The following is a 24453-nucleotide window of genomic DNA, read 5'->3' on the forward strand; positions in this document are numbered from 1 at the left end:
CCTCCTTGGTAGTGGTGCCTGCCCTGTGGAACGCCCTCCCATCAGATGTCAAGGAAATAAACAACCACCTGACTTTTAGAAAACATCTGAAGGCAGCTCTGTTTAAGGAAGTTTTTAATGTTTGATGTATTTATCGTGTTTTTAATATTCTACTGGGAGTCGCCCAGAATGGCTAGGGAAACCCAGCCAGCTGGGCAGCCTATAAATAAATTGTTGTTGTTGTTCCTGGCTGTACAGATAGTATCTAAAAATTACCCCACCAACACTAGAATAAACACTCATTGTTCACTCAAATTTCTAGTTTTCATATGGAAATGCTTTTTCATCTGTTGGCATCAAGTTCAAGCAAGCAAACAGTCCAAATGTGATGCAAATTTAATCTCTCTTTAATTTTTTTAAAACATAATCCCATATTCCCAAATACAAAACAGGTATGCTAAACATTAAGAGGAAGACGCCCACTGCTGCTCATTCTCATCACAGAAGTTCATGGTTCCTCATTATGTCTGAATTGAGCTTAAAAACAGTAACAGTTTGGTGGTTTTTAGTGCAGTTGATTTGATAGACCTTGTTAAAAATGATATTGGAAAATAATTTTATATACAACATTTGGAAGCCAGGTGCATTTAAAACCAAAACACAAATGTTTGCTAGTTCTGAATGGTGTGCATCTGTAAACAAACATCTGTCTTTTAAAATCTGAGCAACAATTTTGAGAGGGAATCGCAAAACAATTTTGTTTGTAGTCTCCTGTAGTAAAACCAAGTATACAAAAAAAAACCAAAAAAAAAAAAAAACCAGGCTCTATATGCTCATCACCCTTGACAAATGCCTGAAACCAAACTACAACTGAACACAGTAAGGTGAAGAAAAGAATCACACTTCCACCACACAAGCTCTCGCTTTGTTTCCAATATGAATTTATCCTCAAAAAATTAAAAACAGAGATCAGTTAGGCTTATTTACACATTTTTCCTATTTGTCATATAATCTCATCAGGATTTAAAATGAATTAAAATGAAAGGGGAACTTCAGTCATCTAAAACTTTGCATCCCAGGAGAGTACTTTCAGAACATTTATCTTTATTAATTGTGGGTGATAATTATTTTTCCAGTCCCCAGCTACATGTACAGGGTGCCAATACTGTAATGTATTTTCAGTGATCTGTTATTTTAAAAGTGCATAGTATCAGGAAAGCCAGCTCATCCAAAAAAGTACTGGAATCATCCAAAGACTGGGGCATTTAGGAAATTGGGAGCAAAAAAATTAAAAGCATTCATACCTCTGTAATTCTAAAGGTCATTGTGCAGTTAATAGGAACTGCAAGTCTGTACCTGCTTACAATGATGGACTTTGAACACAGACAAGCAAAGGTATAATGTAAGACAGCTGGTCAGTTCAGCAGGCTCTTGGCAACTTATGGACACATACACACAGCTTGGACAGCAGCAGCAGATGATCATTAAATGCTGCTATTAATAAAACACTTCAAAAACACGCTGATGATATCTTAACAGGGTAATGCATATATATTCATTTGAATGCTGCCTGCAGTTGCTTCAAAGCACAGCATAACAGAGGTCTAAAGGTTACCCTACATACATGCTTTTACAAATGAGTTAAAGACGTTAGGTCTCTGCTTCCTCGTCACTGCCTGCAACGCTGCTATCTGTGGATGCTGTGACATCTTCGTTGGTACGCTCACCATTATCTCCTCTCTCAGCTGCTTCACTCTTTGGGCCACCCTCAGATGCACTATTATCTTTAGATGGCTGAACTCCTTCTGGGAGCTGGACACCAGTTTCTGAAGAATCTGCGTCAGATGCTGTTTTCGGCATTTCTGTATTTGGATCACCTAAAAACTTCTGCCAACCCTTCAGTCTCTCTTCCCTTTCTCTTGAAGTCTCCTCAACCTGCGATCACATATGAAAGTATATGTAAATGTTTTTGTGCCAAAAAGGGGGTGGGGGAGCTTTCTGCTTGTGACTTAATAATCAAAGCTTCAGAAACCTAACCAAAACCTATGCTAAGTATTACATTTATATTGCAGGAATGCCCCTCAAGCCTAAAGTAAATTAACTGCACTAAAAACACACACAAATAAAACTCTTATGAACAAACAGTACAAGAAGACTTAAGGCTGCTGAAAGCCTAAGTGGATTTAAGTGTGAGACAGACCTAAGTTTCAATGTCTTCTGTATACAAAGCTTTAAACATCAGATCTACCGTATTTTTCGCCCTATAGGACGCACTTTTTCCCCTCCAAAAATGAAGGGGAAATCTGGGTGCGTCCTATGGGGCGAATGCAGGCTTCGCGGACCTCTCCGCAAACAGCAGGAGCGCTCCCGCTGCTGGCGGAGAGGTGCCTGCATGCGGAAGCCTGCGCGCGCTGAGCTCAGCGCGCCCAGGCTTCGCGGACCTCTCCGCTAGCAGCAGGAGCGCTCCCGCTGCTGGCGGAGACGTGCCTGCATGCCGAAGCCTGCGCGCGCTGAGCTCAGCGCGCCCAGGCTTCGCGGACCTCTCCGCTAGCAGCGGGAGCGCTCCCGCTGCTGGCGGAGAGGTGCCTGCATGCCGAAGCCTGCGCGCGCTGAGCTCAGCGCGCCCAGGCTTCGCGGACCTCTCCGCTAGCAGCGGGAGCGCTCCCGCTGCTGGCGGAGACGTGCCTGCATGCCGAAGCCTGCGCGCGCTGAGCTCAGCGCGTCCAGGCTTCGCGGACCTCTCCGCTAGCAGCGGGAGCCAGCACTGGGCTCCCACGGCTTGCAGAGAGCTGCCTGTTTGGGGGCTGGGGTCGGGGGAAGCTCGGGCTTCCCCAACCCCGCGCCTGGGGGGGAAATAATTTTTTTCCTTTATTTCCCCCCCAAAAAACTAGGTGCGCCTTATGGGACGGTGCGTCCTATAGGGCGAAAAATACGGTAAATTCAGGTGAGTATCACATAAAATGTATGACCTATAAGAAAGACCAGATCTTTAAAACTCTTATTTATTGCATTTATATACCACACTCAAGTTCACAGAATAAATATCTGTACCCATCCTAATCTCAGTTTAAGATGTCTAATAATCTTCTATATATGATGGTATTAAAAAACGGTAAACTAAACAAACAAAAACAAATTAATAAAAATTCAAAATGATGAATTGGGATCCAGCTCAATTTAGATTGCAATCCTGGATACACTCGCCTAAGAGTAAGTCCTGTTGAGCTCAAAGGGACTTCCTTGTGAACAGATCTGTGCTGTGAATTACACTGGCCCCACTCAAATCAACTTGAAAAGTTAATCATTCCTAAGTTAATTCCATTGAAATAAATGGGATTTGTGGAACTAAAGAATGCTCCTATACATCTTTGCTAATAAGTAAGCTGCACCAAACCCAAAGGGACTTGCAGTGATCTATAACCATTTCCTCCTATGTCCCCTCTGTTGTCTCCCTTCTATTGTTTCCTGAATTATACACCACCATGAGAATCTTCTCATTCTTTGTAAAGCAACATGTATATGGAAAGGTCTGCATTAATAGTAATAAGCTGGATGAGCCCAGGGGATGAGGGGAGAATGTAACAGCATGTTATGCCACTGGCTAAATTTAAGGTGACTTTTTTTGTTGTTACGGGTTAAAAGGGACATGCTTTGTTGCACCACTTCAAAAAGGGGCTCATTCCTGCGGGGGAAGGGAACCAAAATTTTTATTGGAATCATGACTGCAGAGCAAAACTTAAAGTGAGAAAGTACTTTGAAAATATAAAGTACTCAAATTTCCAATTCTCCATTGTGATTATCAATGCCTGAGATCCAGAGCTTTCACCCTGGGCTAGCCGGCCAGAGGGGATGTGTTGGTTTCTAACCTACAATATGATTCCTGAAAGCAGCCTCTATGTAATGCATCATATACAGACATAGCTTCAAATATCTCTCAAACAGCTAAAAGCCCTGTTTAGGGAAGCTTTTAATGTTTAATAGGTTATTGTATTTTAGTGTTTTGTTGGAAGCCACCCAGAGTGGCTGGGGAAACCCAGCCAGATGGGCAGGATATAAATAATAAGTTAGTTAGTTAGTTAGTTAGTTGTTGTTGTTGTTATTATTATTATTATTATTAGAGACACACCTGATAATCTGTTACACCATCCCATGTCTCCACAGAGAGCTGACGTCCACCAAACCATCGCCCATTGAGTGCCAGTTTGCAGACATCTCCTTCTTCTGCTTCTTTAAATGACACAGAAGCAACACCATCTGGGTGCCTCTATAAAAAACAAAAGAGAGCCAGAGGCTATCAAATCCAATCTAGGCCTTTATACGCTTAAACATAATGACAGATTTTAGAAGACTACTGGGACTTCAAGAGCAAGAATACTATAAAAGTACCATGGTACCAGAGAATCACTTCCAGAAAGAAAGAAACTCTGAAAACATTACGAGATGGCTATCATCACACCATATTCCTAAATATCTTAAATATTTGTCAGCCTATATACTTACAATGGGACGCGGGTGGCGCTGTGGGTTAAAGCCTCAGTGCCTAGGGCTTGCCGATCGAAAGGTCGGCGGTTCGAATCCCCGCGGCGGGGTGCGCTCCCATCGTTCGGTCCCAGCGCCTGCCAACCTAGCAGTTCGAAAGCACCCCTGGGTGCAAGTAGATAAATAGGGACCGCTTACTAGCGGGAAGGTAAACGGCGTTTCCGTGTGCGGCTCTGGCTCGCCAGAGCAGCGATGTCACGCTGGCCACGTGACCCAGAAGTGTCTCTGGACAGCGCTGGCCCCGGGCCTCTTGAGTGAGATGGGCGCACAACCCTAGAGTCTGTCAAGACTGGCCCGTACGGGCAGGGGTACCTTTACCTATACTTACAATGGCAGTATCAACATCAGAATTCTATAGCCGCTTAAACACATTCTTGCGAGGCACCATCTTCACTGACTATCTGTCTGTTTAGTATGGTGTACTAGACAGAATAATAGATTTTCTACCTGGGAGACCTAGAATCCGTTCCCTGTTCAGACACAATGGTGTCTTGGTGATCTTAGTCCACATCTCTCAATCTAACCTACCTTGCAGGATAGCTGTGAGGATCAAGAGGAGAGGAAGAAGACAGAGAAATACCACCCTGAGCTCCTCAGGAGGATGGGGGCTATTTATTAATAAAGTGAAGCATTTTAAATCCAAGAAACTTTAAACGTATCTGGCAGTGAATCTAAACTTCTTCTAAAACAGTTTCTCAAAAAAAAGCAAAATATTTAACACTGAATACAATTTAAGTATCTGCTACATACAGCTAACAACTATGATCATGTAAAATTACCTACGTCAAATAGAATGACTTTCTTTACTTGTCCAAACTTTTCACATTCTGTCCGAAGATCTTCTCTTATCTCATTTAGCACTAAAGGATCTTCCTGCAAAAAGATCCAGTTACAAGATTACGTCTTAAAAGCATTTTCCAACATTGCTTCAGAAACAAGAATTTCCACATACTGGCTATACCATCCTGAGACACTAAGCCAAACCTGGCCAAACTGTTTAATGAGTATTATTGAAATTGGGTTTCATATTCATCTGATGCTCAAAGCATAACTCCAAAAGAAAAACGTCTTCCTTACAGGACAGAATGCTTCTGGTCAACATTTATGGAATCTTAGCAGGGCTACTGTGTTGCCCATGTGAAAAAGAACAAGTGGTATAAATGAACAAAGTATACATGAAATAAAATATCCTTTTACAATATTTTCTTAGAATTAAAAGAACCACATCTTTAAATTCAGGTAGGTAGCCATGTTGGTCTGACACAGTCGAAATAAAAAAATTAAAAATAGTCCAGTAGCACCTTAGAGACCAACTAAGTTTGTTCTAAATATAAGCTTTTGTGTGCATGCACACTTCTTCAGATACCTATCATGTATCTTTTTCACGGCCTAGGACCCTCGTTCCTACGGGACCGCCTCTCCTGGTATGCCCCACAGAGAGCCTCAAGGTCCATAAATAACAACACCCTAGTGGTCCCAGGCCCTAAGGAAGTTAGATTGGCTTCAAGCAGAGCCAGGGCCTTTTCAACTCTGGCTCCGGCCTGGTGGAACACTCTGTCTCATGAGACCAGGGCCCCACAGGGCCTGTAAGACAGAGTTGTTCCGCCTGGCCTTTGGCTTGGAGCCAATCTGATTCCCTCCCCCTCTTTCTTTTTTCTTTTTCCTTTCTCCTCCTGTGATGAGGCTGCATTTTAATGTTTCAATATTTTAATTGTTCTCTTTTAATCTTGTTTTTAAGTTGTATTCATTCAACTTGTTTTTATTATTGCTTGTTAGCTGCCCTGAGCCTGGCCTTGGCTGAGGAGGGCAGGGTATAAATAAAAATTATTATTATTATTAGTTGGTCCTAAAAAGCATGCTGCAGTTTCAGTTTAGATTCTTTTCCTAGCATGACTACCTGCACTTGCCATTCCCAGCTTCTGTGCCTTACATTAAAAAAAAAGGGGGGGGGGTGATGTGCTTCCCTACCTCAAAATCGCTTGGGTGGAACATGTTCCTGATAATGATAACACGCTCGTGCCGCATTCGAACACTGCCATCTTTCTTCTCCGGTCTCCAATCCAGCAGTCTAATGAAATGAAGCAATAGTAAGGGGTTGGGGCTGATCTCTTCAGTTTCTATAAGAGTTTGTTGGGGAAAAACCATTAAATTTGATATTTCCTAAATCAAGGTCTCAGCACCGGCAGTTATTTCATAACACATAACGAAGCTAGCAACCTGAATCTGAAAAACTATTGGAAAACCACCTGATTTGAGTCTCTGGCAATTTAAAGAAGGCTGCAATCCCATACTCACTTACCTCGGGCTAAGCCCCACTGAACTCAGCACCAGCAGTATATATTTAGTTTGAAGCTAGTCCCTTGTGAAATTTGGAGCAGCTTTTGAGATAAAGGTATCAGGCAGCTGCTGTAAAAAAAAAACTGTGGTAAAAATGTCACACCACTAGAGTAAGCCCTCAACTTACATGGAGGTTACATTCTGGAGATCGCGCCTAAAGCCAATATCACATATAGTCAAAACACACCGGATGCAAGGCCAGGTGCAACTGTCAAAGTATTTTTCCCCTGACATCTACCTCCCTTTTCATTTTTACAATTCTTCTTTCTTTTTTTGCCAAGCATGTATAGCTGCAGGCTTACTCTACTTAATACAAAAATAAGCGTGGACATAGCTTTAAACGACAGCACACTCAGTATCAACAAAATATCCTGAAGTTTAGAAATCATAAAAGGTATAACAGCCAACTGCAAGGTGTGGCAGACAGTTTAGAAACTTTGTTTCACTGGTTTAAATGAATGACTTATTTTTAGACTTCAGGTTTTAGCCTCTATATTTCCTCCCAGTAATGTAAAAGCCAATTTTATTTACAGAAATGACTACACACTTTTGTTGTTGAGACAGCTTCTTCTTGTAGTCCTTGCATTTCTTTTTCTTCTTGCTGGCATCGTACTCTCCCTTTGGTTGAAACTGTGCAACTTCCACATGCAATTTGTAGCCTCTAATTTCATTTTCATCCAATAGTTTTAATGCTAATTCAACAGATTCTCTCTATTATTAAAAATAAAAACAAAAAATTAGAAGAGGTAATTCAGACTTAGGTGGAAGGACTCTTACCTTCCACCTAAACAACAAAGTCTGGCTTGTGAAGAGGTAAAACTTACAAAAAAAATTACCATAATAAGCTACCTTGAAGTCCCAGTGACTGCTCAAAATAAAAATAAAATTCAAAGTAACAAAGAGACAAGTGAAAGGCTGAAAGCATCATTGTGAAAGTATAACTGAAGCATACAACTAACCTTTAAGTAGCAGCAGAGCCCATCTCCTTTAAGATTTCCTTCTTTGTCTTTGTAAAGTTTAATTTTAGGCTCCTCTGTTTGTGGATCACGCATAACAATACCACATTTTGACATAACCTGCACAAACTCATCTTTTGTAATGTCTGGTGGCAAACCTGTGGAAATAAATTTAAACAATTGCAAGAAATACACGTGCCAACTTCACAAAATCAATTTATACAGAAGAATCAAATAGAGGATTCTAACTCATCACAAGGTTCCTGGTGTTCTTCAATATATCTTTAGTCTTCCCTACTCACACGCTTTCTGGCATTATCTCCTGGCTTTTGGACTTAAGAACACAGTGGAAGATCCCAAAGTATGTGCCATGCAGTGAACTGTTTTAATGAAAGCAGGTATTTCTTGCGGTATTCAGGGAGGTCATGAAGCACAGCTCACTCTCCCTCCCTTTTCCAGAGTTGAAATCTGATGATCCTGACCCAGAGGAGCCTTCCAGAATGAATCCATGGAAAGCACCTGGAACTTCAAACATCAACTCTGCTTTGGCACGTTCAGGAGCAGACAGGACGGGAGCAGAAGTTGCAGGAGGGGGTACTAGGAAGGAAAGGAGTCACAGTCCTCGTGTTTCAGTGCCACAAAAAAGGTTTTATGGACAACTGACGTAAGCTGGAGAACTGCATCAGGGATGCAGAGCTGAAGAGAGACACACTCTGGCTTCTGCTACCCACCAAGAGATCTGGAGCAAGAGAGAGATCAATCTGGTCCCATTCAACAGCTGCTAAAGTATAGCTGTTCCACGCCTAATTTCCTTTTATTTCCCCATTTCATTAACGTATATACTTTTTGTATTTCAACAGAAATATGTCAGATTGTAAGTCTGCAGGCAGCAACTTTCTTAACTTTTAATATCCGTACAGTACTTAGAAAATTGTAAGCACTTTGCAAGTGTTGAACAACAGAAAGGGGTCATAATTCACATGCTTTGTATGCACAAGGTCCCAGATTCAATCCCTGGCATCCCCAGAGAGGGCTGGAAAGGCTCTTCAGAAACCTAGAGGGCCACTGGCAGCGTAGGCATTTTTCTGTTGGATGGACCAATGGCCTGACTTGCTATAAGACAGCTTTCTAACTTGGATGGAATGAACTTGCCTAAAGGGGATTTGTTAGCAGTTGCAGGTCCCACTTGCCTAAGAGTCAGTAGTATCCATATCACCACTAAATGGACAAAATGTGGCTCTCCATTATAGTTAAGCAGAAAAGCAATGGAGAAGGTAGGAGGCTGACAAAAAATTCGCACATTTCAGCATAAATAACTTCTGCGTAATAATTTCTGTTACGTGTTTCTCAAATATACGCACATAACCCAGTTTTTAATAGGTTATTTTGTTGTTAGCGTTACCCACCTACAATTTCCCTGGTGGTATTGTTTTGTTTTATTATTTTATTTTATTTTATTTCCTATATTCCAGCCAGCTAAACTGTATTAAAATCCTGAATAAAATTCCATCATTTTTCTCTTCTTCAACTTCCAGAAAGGTTTTGCTCCACTGCAAAGCTTTTATGCAATCCAAAGTAAAATAATATATTTTTAAAGTATATTCAGATACACCTGTCTTCCTAACCATAAGGTTTGACTTTCAACCATAAGGCTTCCCAATGCATCTTCAGCAATCTGCAAATGCCAAGAGTTTTTTTTCTTACCTGTCACATATACATTTGTGTTTCTCTGTTCTTCAACATGAAACCATCCTAAGGAGCAGATCATGATTAGATTAGTTATGTTGCAGTTCTAAACCAGCACGAGACCACAGAAATTCACATGAGACCATAGAGAACTGCTGCCAATCAGAGCTGACACTATTGGGTTAGACAGACAAACAGTCTGACATGACCTAAGGCAGCTTCCTATATTCACATTTATGCAGCTTTACCAAAGATCACAAATCATTAAAAGTTGCCTGTCATTTGATTCTTTAAAATTTAGACTTTCAGAAGAGATTAAGTAGTCTTTCTGAATGGTAATGAGATCTTTCAGTATGAAGATGCATGCAACATTGCCACTGAAGCTGTTAAATGCTCAACTCCACAGAAATAGACATTTCTTCTTGAGCAGCAGACTACTTCTAAGTCATGCACAACGGGGCCCCTTGCCTGCATCAGGTTTTCTTTTCTCTCCTCTTTGTTTAAGATCTGTTGCCTGAGATGCTTTTGGATCTGTTGGCTGCTGGATCTTGGTATTCTTTGAATCTTTAGGAGTTTTAGATTCAGTCTTTGTAAGAGATGCAGATGAATTATCTGAACTTTCAGTGGGGAAGCCATAGTTAGCATGATATGTTGCCAGGAAATCTTCAGTAACCTAAAAGAGAATTCAGAGTAGAGATAGATAAGGGATTCCGTCTGAGCTACTAGGTAAAGGTAAAAGTAAAGGACCCTTGGATGGTTAAGTCCTGTCGAATTTGACTATGGTGTGCAGCGCTCATCTCCGCTTTCAGGCTGAGGGAGCCGGTGATTGGCTGCAGACAGTTTTTCCAGGTCATGTGGCCAGCATGATTAAACAGCTTCTGGTGCAACAGGACACTGTGACGAGTGCCAGAGCACATGGAAATGCCATTTCCCTTCATGCCACAGTGGTACCTATTTATCTACTTGCACTGGCATGCTTTTGAACTGCTAGGTTGGCAGGAGCTGGGACAGAGCAACGGCAGATCACCCTGGCATGCGGATTCGAACTATCGACCTTGCAATTGGGAAGCCCAAGAGGTTCAGTGGTTTAGATCACAGCGCCACCTGCTCCCCAGAGCTACTACATGTGATAAATGTACCAATCTAAACACTGAAACAAATCATGATGATCATATTCTATTTTTTAAATTATGGGGCAGAGGCCTTTCATAATGGAACTGCAAATGACAGTATAGGAGGACAAACATGCATCTTTTATAACAGCCTTCCCCAACATGCCTTCTCCAGCAGTTTCACACTACAGTTGCCATCAGTCCCAGCCAGCTGGTATACAAGGTATAAGGATGCTGCTATAGGTACATCAGTACAAGTCATTTTGTGAACCACAGCAGCTTTGCATATCTAAGAGATTAAGTCCCTAATGATTTATATTTATCCTGAAAGAACAACATTTGACAACCTATTAATAAGCATTCCCGAGGCAGCAAACAGAAAAATATAGAATGTGCTTTATACAGGATGAGTCTTTGAAAAGAGGCCCCGTGGAACATGTGTACTCTGTATCCATGGGGCCTCTTTTAAAGGACTCACCCTGTACAATAACAGGTTTTTTTAAAAAGTAAGTAACCTCCTTGCACAGAGGCAGCATAAAATAATTTACAGCCAGGATTTCAAAAAAGAGCTAGAAAGTCTGGATAAATAAAAAATCTCTTCACCTAGACTACTGCTTGGTGTTAAGAAGGGGAAAGAGCTCTTTACCTTTTTGTTACTGTATGTTGTTTTTAACTTTCCAATGTAACAGTGAACTACCCTAAGAAGGGATCTACAGGCCTGTTCACTGTGGAAAGTGTACCTCCCCTATTGGACAAGGATGATGAGCTCCCCACCCAACTTTTCGCTGAGCACAGGAGCACAAAGTGAAGAACAGTTTCTCTCCCAAGAAACTGGAAATGGGGAAGGGGGGTGGAAGAGAAATTATGTCTGACCTGTGCAATTCTTTGCAGGTACTTCACTGTATCTGAAACAAAATATGACACTGATGCAATGCCATCTTTTTATTCCTTCTAAATTGTTCTTTGTAGCATTTTTTTTCATTATAATTTTATCTATTTATAAAACTTATAAGGACAACCCCTTACAAAATTCGAAAGGGTATGGCATTGTTTAATACAGAAGTGGCTAACTTGCTGCCTTCCAGATGCTGCTGGACTCCTGCTCTCCTCATCCCTGAGCACTGGCCATGCTACTTGCGGTTGATGGGAATTAAAATTCAGTTACCATCTGGAAAGCCAAAGATTAGCCACCCCTAGCATAATGCAATAGTGTTTCCTTATAGGTTACTTTATCAAATGAACATTAAAAAGTATTTCCCCTACTTAGTTTCATTTGTTAATGTTGATCTTTCTAGGAGATACTTTGGAGTTACACTATTGTACTCATATTAATACGCATAGTAGGAGAGCCCCAAGAGCTTCACTCACCCACCTTCCTCTTGGAAAATTCAGCACAGATAAAGTCTTCACGCAGCACTTCCTTAAAACTATGGAACTCACTTTATGGAACAGGCTTTAAAAGAGGATTTGTGGACAGTAATGCTATCATTATGGCCACCAGCCACAATGGATATACTCTGCCACCACAGTTGGGAGGCAGAAAGGCTTCTCAATACCCAGTTGCTGGAAACCACAGTAGGAGATGAGAGGGCTGCTGTGCTGGGGCCCTGCTTGAGGGTTTCCCACTGGGGCATCCGGTTGGGCACTGTGGGAACTGGATGCTGGATTTATAAGTGTCATTGGCCTGATGCAGCAGGCTCTTCTTATATTCCTATTCCTTTATTATTATTATTATTATTATTACTTTCCTCTTTACAAATTTCACTGAAAATTCTAAAATCAATTACGAAACACAAAGTGTTGTCTTCAAAGACAAATGCATGTACAGATGGGTGGGATACAAATAATAAAATTATTATTATTAGCTACATGGCATCAAAACAAACTTTGAAAATATTTTACATCACTGATTCAGCTCGCATCCACAGGGCACATGTCAATCTAAAACATTAAGATAATTCTCCACAGTGGCTGCCGTGGCAACTGAGCTGTGAGGGAAATTACTGCACTACTGTCAATAGACTGCAAATCAAGACCTTTTTGAAATAGTGTTTTTCTTCTTCAAAGTAAGTTTTATAATTCACATACTAAAAAACAAAACGGACAAAGGTCACTCCAAAGTAAATTTGCATATAAACATTAATTAACTCTGCCAATGTGGGGACCAGGCATACATGGAATTTTCCCACATGAAATAAAAGTAAAAGACATAGATCTCCAATTTGTATTTCCTGGGAGGGAGGAATTGCTGCACTGCACAGCACACCAGAGCAAAAACTACCAGTCCAATTCAGAGAATATTAAGAACAGCCTCAAAGCAAAAAGCTTGGCTAACATTAACACCACTTATTTGTATTATGATTATGATTCCTTAACTGTACCCTAGCTCTAAGTGGACTTGGGGCTGCGGGGGGTGGGTGGGCTTTGGCTCTGCAGATATTGCTGGGCTGTTTATTTTATTTATTTGTTTATTAAATTTATATACTGCCCTATACCCAGAGGTCTCAGGGCAGTTCACAGAAAAGATTACAATATATAAAATCAAAATAAGAAAAATGACCCAATAACACCCCCCCCCCGAAAAAAGAGCCACATTTTAAAAGGGTACAGGATGTTGGATGTCAATCCGCTCAACCAAAGGTTAAAAAGGAACATTTTTGCCTGGCACCTGAAGGTGTATAATGAAAGTGCCAGGCAAACTTCCCTGGGGAAAGCATTCCACAGACAGGGAGTCACTGCAGAAAAGGCCCCATTCTCCTGCTTTCACCCTCCAGTCCTCTCAAGGAGGAGGCACACGAAGGAGGGCTTCAGAAGATGATCTGAGAGTCCGAGTAGGTTCATATGGAAGAGGCGGTCCTTGAGGTATTGTGGTCCTGAACCGTTTAAAGCTTTATAGGTCAAAACCAGCACTTTGAATTGGGCCTGGAAACTAATTGGTAGCCAGTGCAGTCAGATCAGGATCAGTGTAATATGCTCAAACCGTCTTGCTCTGAGCAACCTGGCTGCTGAATTCTGCACTAGCTGAAGTTTCTGAGACAGCCCTACGTATAACACATTGCAATAATCTAACCTTGAAGTTACCAGATCATAGACAACAGCTGAAGCTGATGGAAGGCACTCCGGACCACTGAGGCCACCTGAGCCTCCAGCAACATCAAAGGGTGAAAGAGTACCCCTAAGCTGCGAACCTGCTCCTTGAGAGGATGTGTAACCCCATCAATAGCAGGTGATGTCCCAGTCATCTGGTCTGGGGAATCACCCACTAACAGTGCCTTAGTCTTATCTGGATTGAGCTTCAGTTTGTTGGCTCTCATCCAATCCATTACCAAGGCAAGACACTGGTCCAGCACTTCCACTACCTCACCTGCAGATGTAAAGGAGAAATAGAGCTAAGTGTCATCAGCATACTGCTGACAAAAAAATGCTCCAAACCTCTGGATAACCCCACCCAGTGGTTTCATGCAGATGTTAAACAACACGGAGGATAGGATTGAGCCCTGTGGAACCCCACACTGAAGGTTCCACGGGGTTGAAAAGCATTCCCCAAGTAGCACTCTCTGGGAACGGCCATCCAAGTAGGACTGGAACCACTGCAAAGTGTTGCCACACACCCCTAGTTTGGAGAGTCGCTCCAGAAGGATACCATGGTCAATGGTATCGAAAGCTGCTGAGAGGTCGAGAACAATTAACAGGGACATGTATCCCTTCTCTCTCTCTTGACAGAAATCATACACGGTGACCAAAGCAGTTTCTGTGCCAAAAACTGTGCCTAAACCCCAATTGAAATTGATCCAGAAAAATCCGTTTCTTCCAAAAGCGCCTAGATCTGGTCCGTGACTATTCACTCTAGAACCTTGCTCAGGAAAGGAAGATTAGCAACTGGCCAGTAGTTAGTTAGGTTTTCTGAATTCAGGGAAGGTTTCTTAAGGAGTGGTTTTACCACTGCTTATTTCAAACAGGCAGGGACCACCCCCTCTCTTAAAGAGGCATTGATCACCTCCCTGGCCCAGCTGTTCCCTCCCTGCTGGTTTTTATCAGCCAAGAGGGGCAAGGGTCTAGACTCCAGTGTGCAAGTTGTTGCCCTGACTGATCCGAGCACCTTGTCCACATCCTCAAGCCTTACCAACTGAAACTCATCCAATAACAGGACTAGACTGTGCTCTGGACACCTCATGAGATTCATCTGCTGTAACAGCAGAGTCAAAGTCTTGGTGGATGCAAGCAATTTTATGCTCAAAGTGTTTTGCAAACAAGTCACAGCGAGCTACCATTGGTTCCATCACCTCCTTTGGGCCAGCCTGTAAAAGGCCCCATACAAACCCGGGCCACCAATATTACTATTATTATAACCATGATCATTATTAACCTGCACTCAGAACATTTTGGCCACGGTATAAATAGCAGCAATAAACGAGAGCAAGGCTAAGTCATACTTTGCTCCGGTTCTTGCTTTTATATTATGTATTTTGTGTTTTTGTGCTGTGAACCGCCTTGAGATCTTTGGATGAAAGTCGGCATACAAACGTAATGAAATCAGAAGCAAAGAAACAGCGGCGGCGTCTTTCCCTGTCCCTGCCATGACAGGCCCCGCCCCTCACCTTCGGGAACCAGGCCCTCTTGTCGCGATCCCACTCGTACTGCGTCCCGTCCGCCGGGTCCGTGTACGTGAAAGGGTCCTCGCCGCCTTCCTCGTCCTTTTTGCCGTACAGCTCCTGCAGCCGCAGCTGCTGGTAGAACTCCTCGTTCCGATCCGAGCCGCCGATACTCATGTTGTTGCCGGAACCCAGGCTGACGAGGTAAAAAACGCGCCTCACAAGCTAGGCCGCGCCTCAGATGCCGCCGCCGCCTCCTACTCGGGAGCCGCCGGGCTGCACGAAGCCGTTCAGGGCGCCTGCGCGCGGTCTCGCACCACGGCTGCTCTTGCGCAGGCGCAGCCCCGCCCTGCTCCACATGCGACGCTAGTCCTGTCACATCTCCACACACGACCCGCCTCACAACCGCCGGTTATGGAAGAAGCGAACGGCGCATGCGCGGGAAATGACCGTTACCCCCTCCCCCCCCTTCTCCGTCTGTACACACACAGAAATATTATCCACCTCAGCCCTTTAATTTATTTGTTTAGTGGATCCGGTTGATGGTTTTATGATTTTCTACAAAAGGCTGAGGAAGAATTCCACTGCGCAAGAGCGGAAGTCCGCGGGGAGAGGCGCAAAGGCGTAGCCACGTGATGTGTATTTTTTAAAGCACCCAATTGAAAAGCAAGATCTAGGAGCCAATGAGAGACGCTCCTCATTATCTGGAGGGTGGGGGGACGAATGAGGGAGACACCCCCCTACACCCCCTCTTTTCATGAGAGCAAGGCGCACGTGCTCTGGTACCTGATAGTCCCATCAGGGGATCTCTTCTTTGAAGCTCTTTTTCCAAACCATTGGCTGATGTCAAAACAAAATAAAAATATTCCTTCCATTGGCTGATGGTTGGCTCCGAGCCCCTGATCATCCTGATTGCCCGACTCTGCTTATTTGGACCTGGAAGCCCCACTGAATTCACTAGTGGTTGTTTCCAAGGCAACGTCCACGGGCTCATGCCGCAAACCGATTTTTATTTCTCTTGGGACAAAGCAGCATTTTTGCTGTGCCTCCCAAAGTATGGTTACCAGATGTCCCCATTTCCCGGGGACAGTCCCCAGATTTATGATTCTGTCCATGGACAAAATCCGTCCCCAGAATGTCCCCAGATTTCATTTAATGTCCCTGGATTTATATTTTAAGTATTGTAGATTTATTAGTAGGGAATGAATGTTCCATGATTGGTTCAACAGCACAAGACACATCATGACATATGGGGACTTGGTGAGGCAAAATGGCGGATGCCATGGCAGTGAGCAGCTCTTGAAGCCAGCCAGAACCAACTGCACTACCAGGCTGACTCTGGGCTGCTGAGGCTGCTACTGTTGAGGGGGAACCAGCGATACCCAGTGCGTCAACTGGGGGAACTGCAGACCCCCCCAACCCAAATCGAGCTGGGAGCGACAGTGCCTGGCTACCCAGCCGACTGCCCAGCGGCACTCCGGCGCCAGGAAAACCCTGGAGCTGATGCAGGGATAAGGAGAAGGAAGAGAGAGAAAGAGGAAGGTGAAGAAAGAGGGGAGCCCCGACCTGCCACTGCCGCCACTGAGGAGGAGGTAGGAGAGCACCAGGAGGGCAAGGACACATGGCCGAGCCCAGGCCTGACCTGAGCCCACTCCACGGCAGCTAGCCGGGGCCCAGAGGAAGGCCATGAGACAGAGACCACAGAAGAAAAGATAGTACTTCTTAATTTGTTTTTAAAAAAACAACCTTTTTTAATAACTTCTTTTTTCTCTTTTCAAAAAAAAAAGTATCCCCGGATTCTTTGAAAAAAAATCTGGTAACCTTATCCCAAAGTATCAAGACCCAAGACCCCACTTGATGAATTTCAGTGGGAGGTATGGTGGACTTGGGCTCCCCTCAGCCAGAATTAAAGTTTTAGACCAGGGGTCAGCAAACTTTTTCAGCAGGGGGCCGGTCCACTTTCCCTCAGACCTTGTGGGGGGCCAGACTATATTTTGGGGGAAAAGAAGAAAAGAATGAATTCCTATGCCCCACAAATAACCCAGAGATGCATTTTAAATAAAAGGACACATTCTACTCATGTAACAACATGCTGATTCCCCGACTATCTGCAGGCCAGATTTTTTTGTTTGTTTGTTTTTTTGAGCAGGCCAGATTTAGAAGGCGATTGGGCCGGATCTGGCACCTGGGCCTTAAGCTGCTTACCCATGTTCTAGACCCTCCACCCAAAGCACAGTTCCCTGTATACACCAGTGGCAGAGCATATGCCCACACTGCCCAGGGCGCACATTTCAGGGTAGGAAAGGCATGGGAAACCTGCCACCCACTCTCCTCCTGCTCTCCTCCGCCAGGTCAGGCCTGACCCACGGGCAGAGCTGCGCCAGGCACAAGCTGTGCAGCTCCTTGCGCAGAGCCAGGCTCTGATAAAGGAGTCTGCTGTGGGGGAGCCTGTTTGCGCCCCTTCACAAAATTGTGCACGGGCCACGGGCACCCACCCCCCGCCCACGCTACGTCTCTGGCATGCACCCATTCGCCCTCTCGTGGTAACAGCTTTCAAAGTGGTTTGGGATCTGCAAGTGTTAAACTCTTTATTCCCTTTATTCAAACTGAAACCACACACCAGACTTTATAGATACAGGGTTATTCAGAGTTTGGTTAAGTGTTCCTCAGCTATGATCAAAACCTGTGAGTGATAACTTGCTTGCTTGGAAGCAAAAGGGTATTTAGAGCCAAGCATATGTGACCGAGGGATGTGGATGCAAGTCATCCATTTAAGCTCCTAAATTGGTAATGCTTTTCAAAAACACCAGGGATGGACAAATTAACACAAACTGTACCACAAATATACATACATACATACAGCAATTGCATTGGTTGGCAAAATTGGACTTTTATTTATTTTTTATTCAAAATTATAAAAAGACATATTATCCAAAAACATATCATCCTTATTCCCCCCCCCCCATTTCCCCCCCTCCCCCTCCCCCACAGAACCCACCCGACTTCCCTCAGTTCCAGTTTTTGGTTTCTCTGAGACTGCTGTTTTCTGCATGTTACAAAGTTGTATAGATCCTCAAACCGTTTAGCTGATTATTATCAATAAAAAAATTGTGAATATTTATTCAAAACCTGCCAAGGTGTCCAGTTCACTTTGTTGGGTCTTCAGATGCTTTGTAAAAGGTTCCCATTCATCCTTAAAGTCACAGTTATCCTTGTCCCGTAGCTTATATGTCAGTTTAGCCAGTTCTGCATAGTCCGTCAATTTTTCTTGCCATGATTCTTTAGTTGGGGTTTATTCAGACTTCCATCCTTGTGCTACCAGAACTCTTGTGACCGTTGTCGCATACATGAAGATGTTTTTCAACTTTTTTGGCAGGTCTTTCCCTACAATCCCCAACAAAAATGCCTCGGGGTTTTTAACAAATGTTAAATGGAACGTTTTCTTCAATTCGTTGTATATCATTTCCCAAAATTTTTTAATTGCCTTACAATCCCACCACATATGATAAAATGTTCCCTCCTTTTCCTTACACTTCCAACATATATTTGGTTTTTTTTAAAAAAAATAATATTTATTGCTTTTTGAACAATTAAAACGTCGGGGTCAAAGGTTTTAAATTCCTGCTTGGCAGGGGGTTGGACTCGATGGCCCTTGTGTTCTCTTCCAACTCTATGATTCTTTGAAAACATTACAAAACCAAACAAAAACAGAAAAAAGAGGGGGGGAACCAATGCAATACAATATAAGGACATTGCATAACACTAAACACATTAAACAAAACAAAACAAAACAAAACAATTTATAACACTCAAACAATTTCAATATCATATCGTTTATTCACTTATTTCACTGACCTCCTCACACCTCCCTTTTTGTATTCCACTTCTGTCAAATGTTTCAGCAATTCCTTTCCATCTTCCTCTGTTATCTGTCAAATAATTATCTTAACACATTCTAACCTTATTTTACTTTTAAAATTCCATTAATCTATTTGTACTTAAATCCTTATAACATTTCTACTAAAGCCATATAACTTCATTCCAACATTTTAACATTCATTAATTTTGCAGTATTTCTGTAAATAATCTTTAAACTTTTTCCAGTCTTCTTCCACCGACTCCTCTCCCTGGTCTCGGATTCTGCCAGTCATTTCCGCCAGTTCCATGTAGTCTATCAACTTCATCTGCCATTCTTCCCAAATGGGTAGATCTTGTGTCTTCCAATACTTCGCAATAAGTATTCTAGCTGCTGTTGTTGCATACATAAAAAAAGTTCTATCCTTCTTTAACACCAATTGGCCGACCATGCCCAGGAGAAAGGCCTCTGATTTCTTCAGAAAGGTATATTTGAAAACCTTTTTCATTTCATTATAAATCATCTCCCAGAATGTCTTAATCCTTGGGCATGTCCACCAAAGGTGAAAGAATGTACCTTCAGTCTCTTTACATTTCCAACATTTATTGTCGGGCAAATGATAATTTTTTTCAAGCTTGACTGGTGTCATGTACCACCTATAAATCATTTTCATTAAGTTTTCTCTTAAGGCATTACATGCCATAAATTTCATACCTGTGGTCCATAACTGTTCCCAGTCAGCCATCTTATATTATGTCCAACATCTTGTGCCCATTTAATCATAGCTGATTTCACCATTTCATCCTGAGTGTTCCATTTCAACAGCAAGTTATACATTCTTGACAAATTCTTAATCCAACATATATTTGAACTAGTTTTGTACATTTTCCCTAACTGCACTGGTGTTGTACACCATCTGTACATCATCTTCATGTAATTCTTCTTCAATAGGGAACAATCTGTAAATTTTAAGTCAGTTTTCCATAATTTAACCCAGTCTTCCATCATAATGGTGTGACCTACATCTTGTGCCCATTTAATCATAACTGATTTTACCTCTTCATCTTTCATCTCCCATTCTAATACAGTGGTGCCCCGCAAGACGAATGCCTCGCAAGACGGAAAACCCGCTAGACGAAAGGGTTTTCCGTTTTGGAGGTGCTTCGCAGGATGAATTTGCTACGGGCTTGCTTCGCAAGACGAAAATGCCTTGCGATTCCTGGGGTTTTTTTCCCCTCCCCCCCTTTTTCCCAAGCCCCTAAGCCGCTTAACAGCTGATCGCTAAGCCGCTTAACAGCTGATCTAAGCCGCTTATCAGCTGATCTAAGCCGCTAATAGCCTTTTAGCAGCTAATCCCTTAAGCCTTTAATAGCCGCTAATAGCCTTTTAGCAGCTAATCCGCTAATCCCTTAAGCCTTTAATAGCCGCTAATAGCCGCTAAACCGCTAATAGCGCTAATCCGCTAATGGGCTTGCTTCGCAAGACGAAGAGACTCGCGGAACGGATTCTTTTCGTCTTGCGAGGCACCACTGTAATATGCTGTATGCGGCCTTCAGTAATTTCCCTTTCCCTTCAATCACTTCCGTTTGAAACCTAGATCTAGTATAACTAAATCCTTTCTTGCTGTCTTCTTTATGTGTTTCATATAGTTGTCAATAATAATAATAATAATAATTTATTATTTATACCCCGCCCATCTGGGCGGCTTCCAATAAAAAATATTAAAATACTCTAATACATAGTGCAACCAACTCTGAAAGTGGTCTTTGATCTCATCATAATCTCTTAATTTCCATTTTCCATCATGTTCCTTTAATAAATCAGCCTATGTGAGCCATTTTCCTTTCTTTCCAAGTGGTTTGAGCAGTAATGCTTCATGTGGTGAGAGCCACATTGGACTTTTAGAAGGCCAAATTGGACTTTTAGAAGGAGTGCTTGTATGAACAAAAAACAACTCTCGTGCAGTTAAGGGTAATTTTTAATATACCTTTATATACATCCTAAACACAATATTGATTCATAAAAGAATGAATCAACAACAAGTGTCTCAGTTTAGCAGCAGCGTTTCATTGGATAACAATGAAAAATCTATACACTGAGACCCTGAAGCAATCTTATCATGATCCCCAATAAAGTGTTTTATTCATCTGAATCCAGATCACTGTCTCCTGCAATGGAAGGGAGGTCGTCACTTTCTTCCTCGTCCTCGTGGCTACTGGAAAAGAAAGAAATCTCATGATGCTGTTGTTATTTATCATGTGTACTGAGCGTGGGACAAACTTAGAAAGACGATAGACCGATGCTAGCTGTTGTTGATATACAAACTTTACAGCAACACAAGTGTGAGATGCAGCTGGGCAGGTCATCTTCCTAATCCAATTATAATAGCTAAGGGAGTCAAACAAGGTTGCCTATTGGCCCCCTTTTTGTGTTAACATTTATTCCCTTATTAAACATCTTCAAGGGACAGATATACATGGCCCAAAAGGCAGATAAAATGTTGCCTATCCTGCTTTATGCAGATAATGCTGTCATCCTGTTTCAGACACAAATTGGCCTTAAGAGAGCTCTTAAGAAACTAGTCCAACACTGGAGGATCAATTAGCAGTAAACTACCAAAAAACAAAAGTCATGGTTTTCTCCAATAGAAGGAAAACCTACAGATGGTGCATAGATAACCAAGACATTGAACAAGTCACCTGTTTCAAATATCTAGGGGTTGTCTTTCAAGCTTCAAGCAAGAAAGCTGTCCATATTAATCACACTTCCTCTATGGCCCAAAAAAGTACTGCAGCAATCTTAAGATTCCATTGAGCAAAGGGAGGAAATTTCTAACCCAGCTGCTATCAAACCATTTGCTGCAAAATCCATAGCACAATTATTATATGGTGCACAACTAGTCCCCCTCTCTAATTTGGACCCTTATGGAAAAATACAATCAGGATTCCTAAGGTCAATTCTCCAAATTCCTAAATGTGTCCCCAATGCAGCCCTGTAGACTGGAGATGGGCCTAAATATGATTGAAGCCGAAGTGTGGCTAGTTACTCTGTACACATGGCTAAGACCTACAGTAATAAGACCTCAACTGGGCTGCTCTCTTTGACACTGATTGATAATTATCAAATAAAATGGTGGAAGGGCGTCACAAGAAAACTGGCTTTATACGGCCTTTCTCCTGAATATATTTTAGGTCTGGAAATGGGAAGGACTAGCTCTTAATTAATTAGAGAATTAAATATCTTAAATAATTAGAGAACGAATCCAGGACAGAGAATTCCAAAATGATCTTAATCAATCCTTCAAAATTTGTAAATTTTTACACGAACTTCAAAGATCCTATCCAGCAAATTATTTAAGTGCACTGGACAACTCTAAACACTGTTGGGCATTTTCCATAGCCCGCTTTAATGTTCTCCTTTCAGCATTATTAGCGGGCCGATATCATGACATCCCAGTCCAACAGAGATTATACCCATGCAATTCTGATGAGATTGAATCCACTGGGCCCATTCTTCTATATTGCCCACTGTATCATGATACCCAAAGAGAGCTAATTCAACGGTTACTAAGGAAATTACCTGGCTGCTCAGAGGAAACCTATGTTAAATATCTTCTTGCTGACAAAAGATCCGAATATCACCAGGCCTGTCATGAAATTCTATTTTATGGCAACGAGGACAAGACAGGCTGCAGTGACAGCGATAGTCGATGAATGAGTACTGATTTTAAACTCTGGAACATAGGTTTTGGCTGAAGGAGTGCTATTTTAAATGCAAATAAGCTTATAGGGAATTTTAAAGGGGCGGGCGCAGTAGACAAAATTGTTCCTGTTGTTAATTCTGCTGTCTGAACTTTGACCTCAATAAAGAAAATAAGTTCATGTGTACTGAGCACTCTACAGAAGAGAAACAATATAGTGAAGGAAAACGCGAAAGTGTGATACATTGTAAATGCAAAGTAGCATTCACTTGGTGCTTCTCTGAACATTTTTATCAGCGCAAGTGCATGGTTTCTGATTCGTTAGGAATGTAAGAAGAGCCTGGCTGCTGGATCTAGTCCAGCATCCTGTTCCCACAGTGGCCAAACAGATGCCTATGGGAAGCCCGCAAGCAGAACATGAGCACAACAGCAATGCTCTTCCCAACTCCAATTCCCAGCAACTGGCATTCGGAGGCATAATGCCTCTTACCCTTGTGGCAAGTAGCCATGGATAGACTTTTTCTCCATGAATCTGTCTGATCTTTGAACACCATCCAAGCCATCTCATTTGTGCAGCCATCCTTCAAGGTGTGCATCTGGTGCAGCAATACCACCCCAACCCTACCACTCAAGACTGCTCCCATCAGAGGCAAGATTGCTGTGCGGAAGGAGGTTATGCAAGCATTGCAGGCAGAATCAGATGCAAATGGAGTTAAGAGACTGAACATTTTAGCATCAGAATGAACCTTTCATGGGCAGTGCCCTAAGGCAATTGCATAGGTTTAATCCTGCATGGCAAGGGTAAGGGTTTGGTTAGAATAGAATAGGATAGAATCATGGAGTTGCATTGTTGGAAGGGACCCCAAGGCTCATCTAGTCCAAACCCCTGCAATGCGGGAATAAGATTATTACTCCCCTCATGAGATGAATGTGTGCTGCCGCACTTTCTATTTTTATGTATGTTCAAGAACTAATCCATGTAAATATTTAAAGAATAGGGAAGACTGCCCATGACTAGGGTTATAAATCACACCTGCAAAGAAGCCAGGATTGACTCATGGGGGTTACTACTAAAGTTGTGATAGCATGTTTTGGTTTGGTGACTGATGGATTGCAGCAATTGAGAAATGCATTGTTTAAATTGTTTTAGTTGCTGTGCTTTATGTTAATTTTAGATGTTTGTTGTTGTTTTTTGCTGGGCTTTTTCTTGCTGTGTGAGTTCCCTCCCCAACCCCCACTTTGGTTTTAGAGTTTAATGGTGTACTGCATTTCATATTTTCTTGTATGAGCAGACTGCCCAGAGAACTTGGTTGGATGGGTGGTATGAAAGTGTAACCAGTAAACAGAAGAGCAGTAAAGAACAGGGAGGCCCACGGCAACACGTAAGAGTCATCTGAACTGAGCGCAGCCAACCTGCTTTTGAGACAACCAAACACTCCTTAATGGCTCCAACAGCACACTTGTCCATGGTTACCTGGAACTGCTATACTCCATGGCATGTGAAATCTTCCCTGCTGCCTCATACGACATCATGCTGTCTTTGTTGTCTTTGTCTATTTGCACATTCTCTTGAAGAACACAAGGCTGTCTCGGTCTCACTGCAGAGGATCCTGCACCTGAATCTCTGCTACTTTCACTTTGCTGGATTGCTGCACAACAGGACAGAAAATGGGTAGCCACAATAAAGTTACCCAAG

The 24453-nt window shown here is 42.5% G+C and overlaps 2 protein-coding genes across 8 annotated transcripts in view; both read right to left on the reverse strand.

Annotated features, from left to right (window-relative positions):
* Nucleotides 1–363: 363 nt before the first annotated feature.
* Nucleotides 364–15779, reverse strand: HTATSF1 (HIV-1 Tat specific factor 1). 2 transcript variants are annotated; one of them, XM_083422490.1, is made up of 9 exons: nt 15208–15779; nt 9966–10170; nt 9516–9563; nt 7815–7969; nt 7403–7566; nt 6487–6586; nt 5302–5391; nt 4106–4243; nt 364–1914 (listed from the first exon to the last, which is right to left on the reverse strand). In XM_083422490.1, exons 1-9 carry the CDS (start codon nt 15376–15378, stop codon nt 1630–1632), a joined length of 1356 nt encoding a protein of 451 aa, XP_083278616.1. In that variant the 5' UTR covers nt 15379–15779; the 3' UTR covers nt 364–1629. The 2 variants fall into 2 exon arrangements, with proteins under 2 accessions (XP_083278616.1, XP_083278617.1); XM_083422491.1 differs by lacking the exon at nt 9516–9563 and having other exon boundaries at nt 15208–15505.
* A 5238-nt stretch (nt 15780–21017) lies between these two features.
* The window catches only part of TAF1 (TATA-box binding protein associated factor 1), a 54496-nt gene continuing 51060 nt past the window's right edge, over nt 21018–24453 (reverse strand). For 3 of the 6 annotated variants that reach the window (XM_083422386.1, XM_083422385.1, XM_083422384.1), the window contains 2 exons: nt 24232–24406; nt 21018–21272 (listed from right to left, as the gene is read on the reverse strand). In XM_083422386.1, coding sequence (XP_083278512.1) covers nt 21197–21272; nt 24232–24406 — 251 coding nt within the window. In that variant the 3' untranslated portion in view covers nt 21018–21196. The remainder of the gene's footprint in view (nt 21273–24231; nt 24407–24453) is intronic. The other 3 variants (XM_083422388.1, XM_083422387.1, XM_083422389.1) reach the window with 2 other exon arrangements.

This window comes from Podarcis tiliguerta (assembly GCF_965153285.1).
Source record: "Podarcis tiliguerta genome assembly, chromosome: Z".
NCBI lineage: Eukaryota > Metazoa > Chordata > Lepidosauria > Squamata > Lacertidae > Podarcis > Podarcis tiliguerta.

What these genes read in the sequence shown, in the direction of transcription:
- HTATSF1 (XM_083422490.1), bottom strand. Translation starts at nt 15,378, where the DNA reads ATGAGTATCGGCGGCTCGGATCGGAACGAGGAGTTCTACCAGCAGCTG. An exon ending in GAAAAGAAAACCTGATGCAG is followed by an intron (nt 9,564 to 9,965) that starts GCAAGGGGCCCC and finishes TCTGCTCCTTAG; the next exon opens with GATGGTTTCATGTTGAAGAA. An exon ending in CACAAATGTATATGTGACAG is followed by an intron (nt 7,970 to 9,515) that starts GTAAGAAAAAAA and finishes TTATTTCCACAG; the next exon opens with GTTTGCCACCAGACATTACA.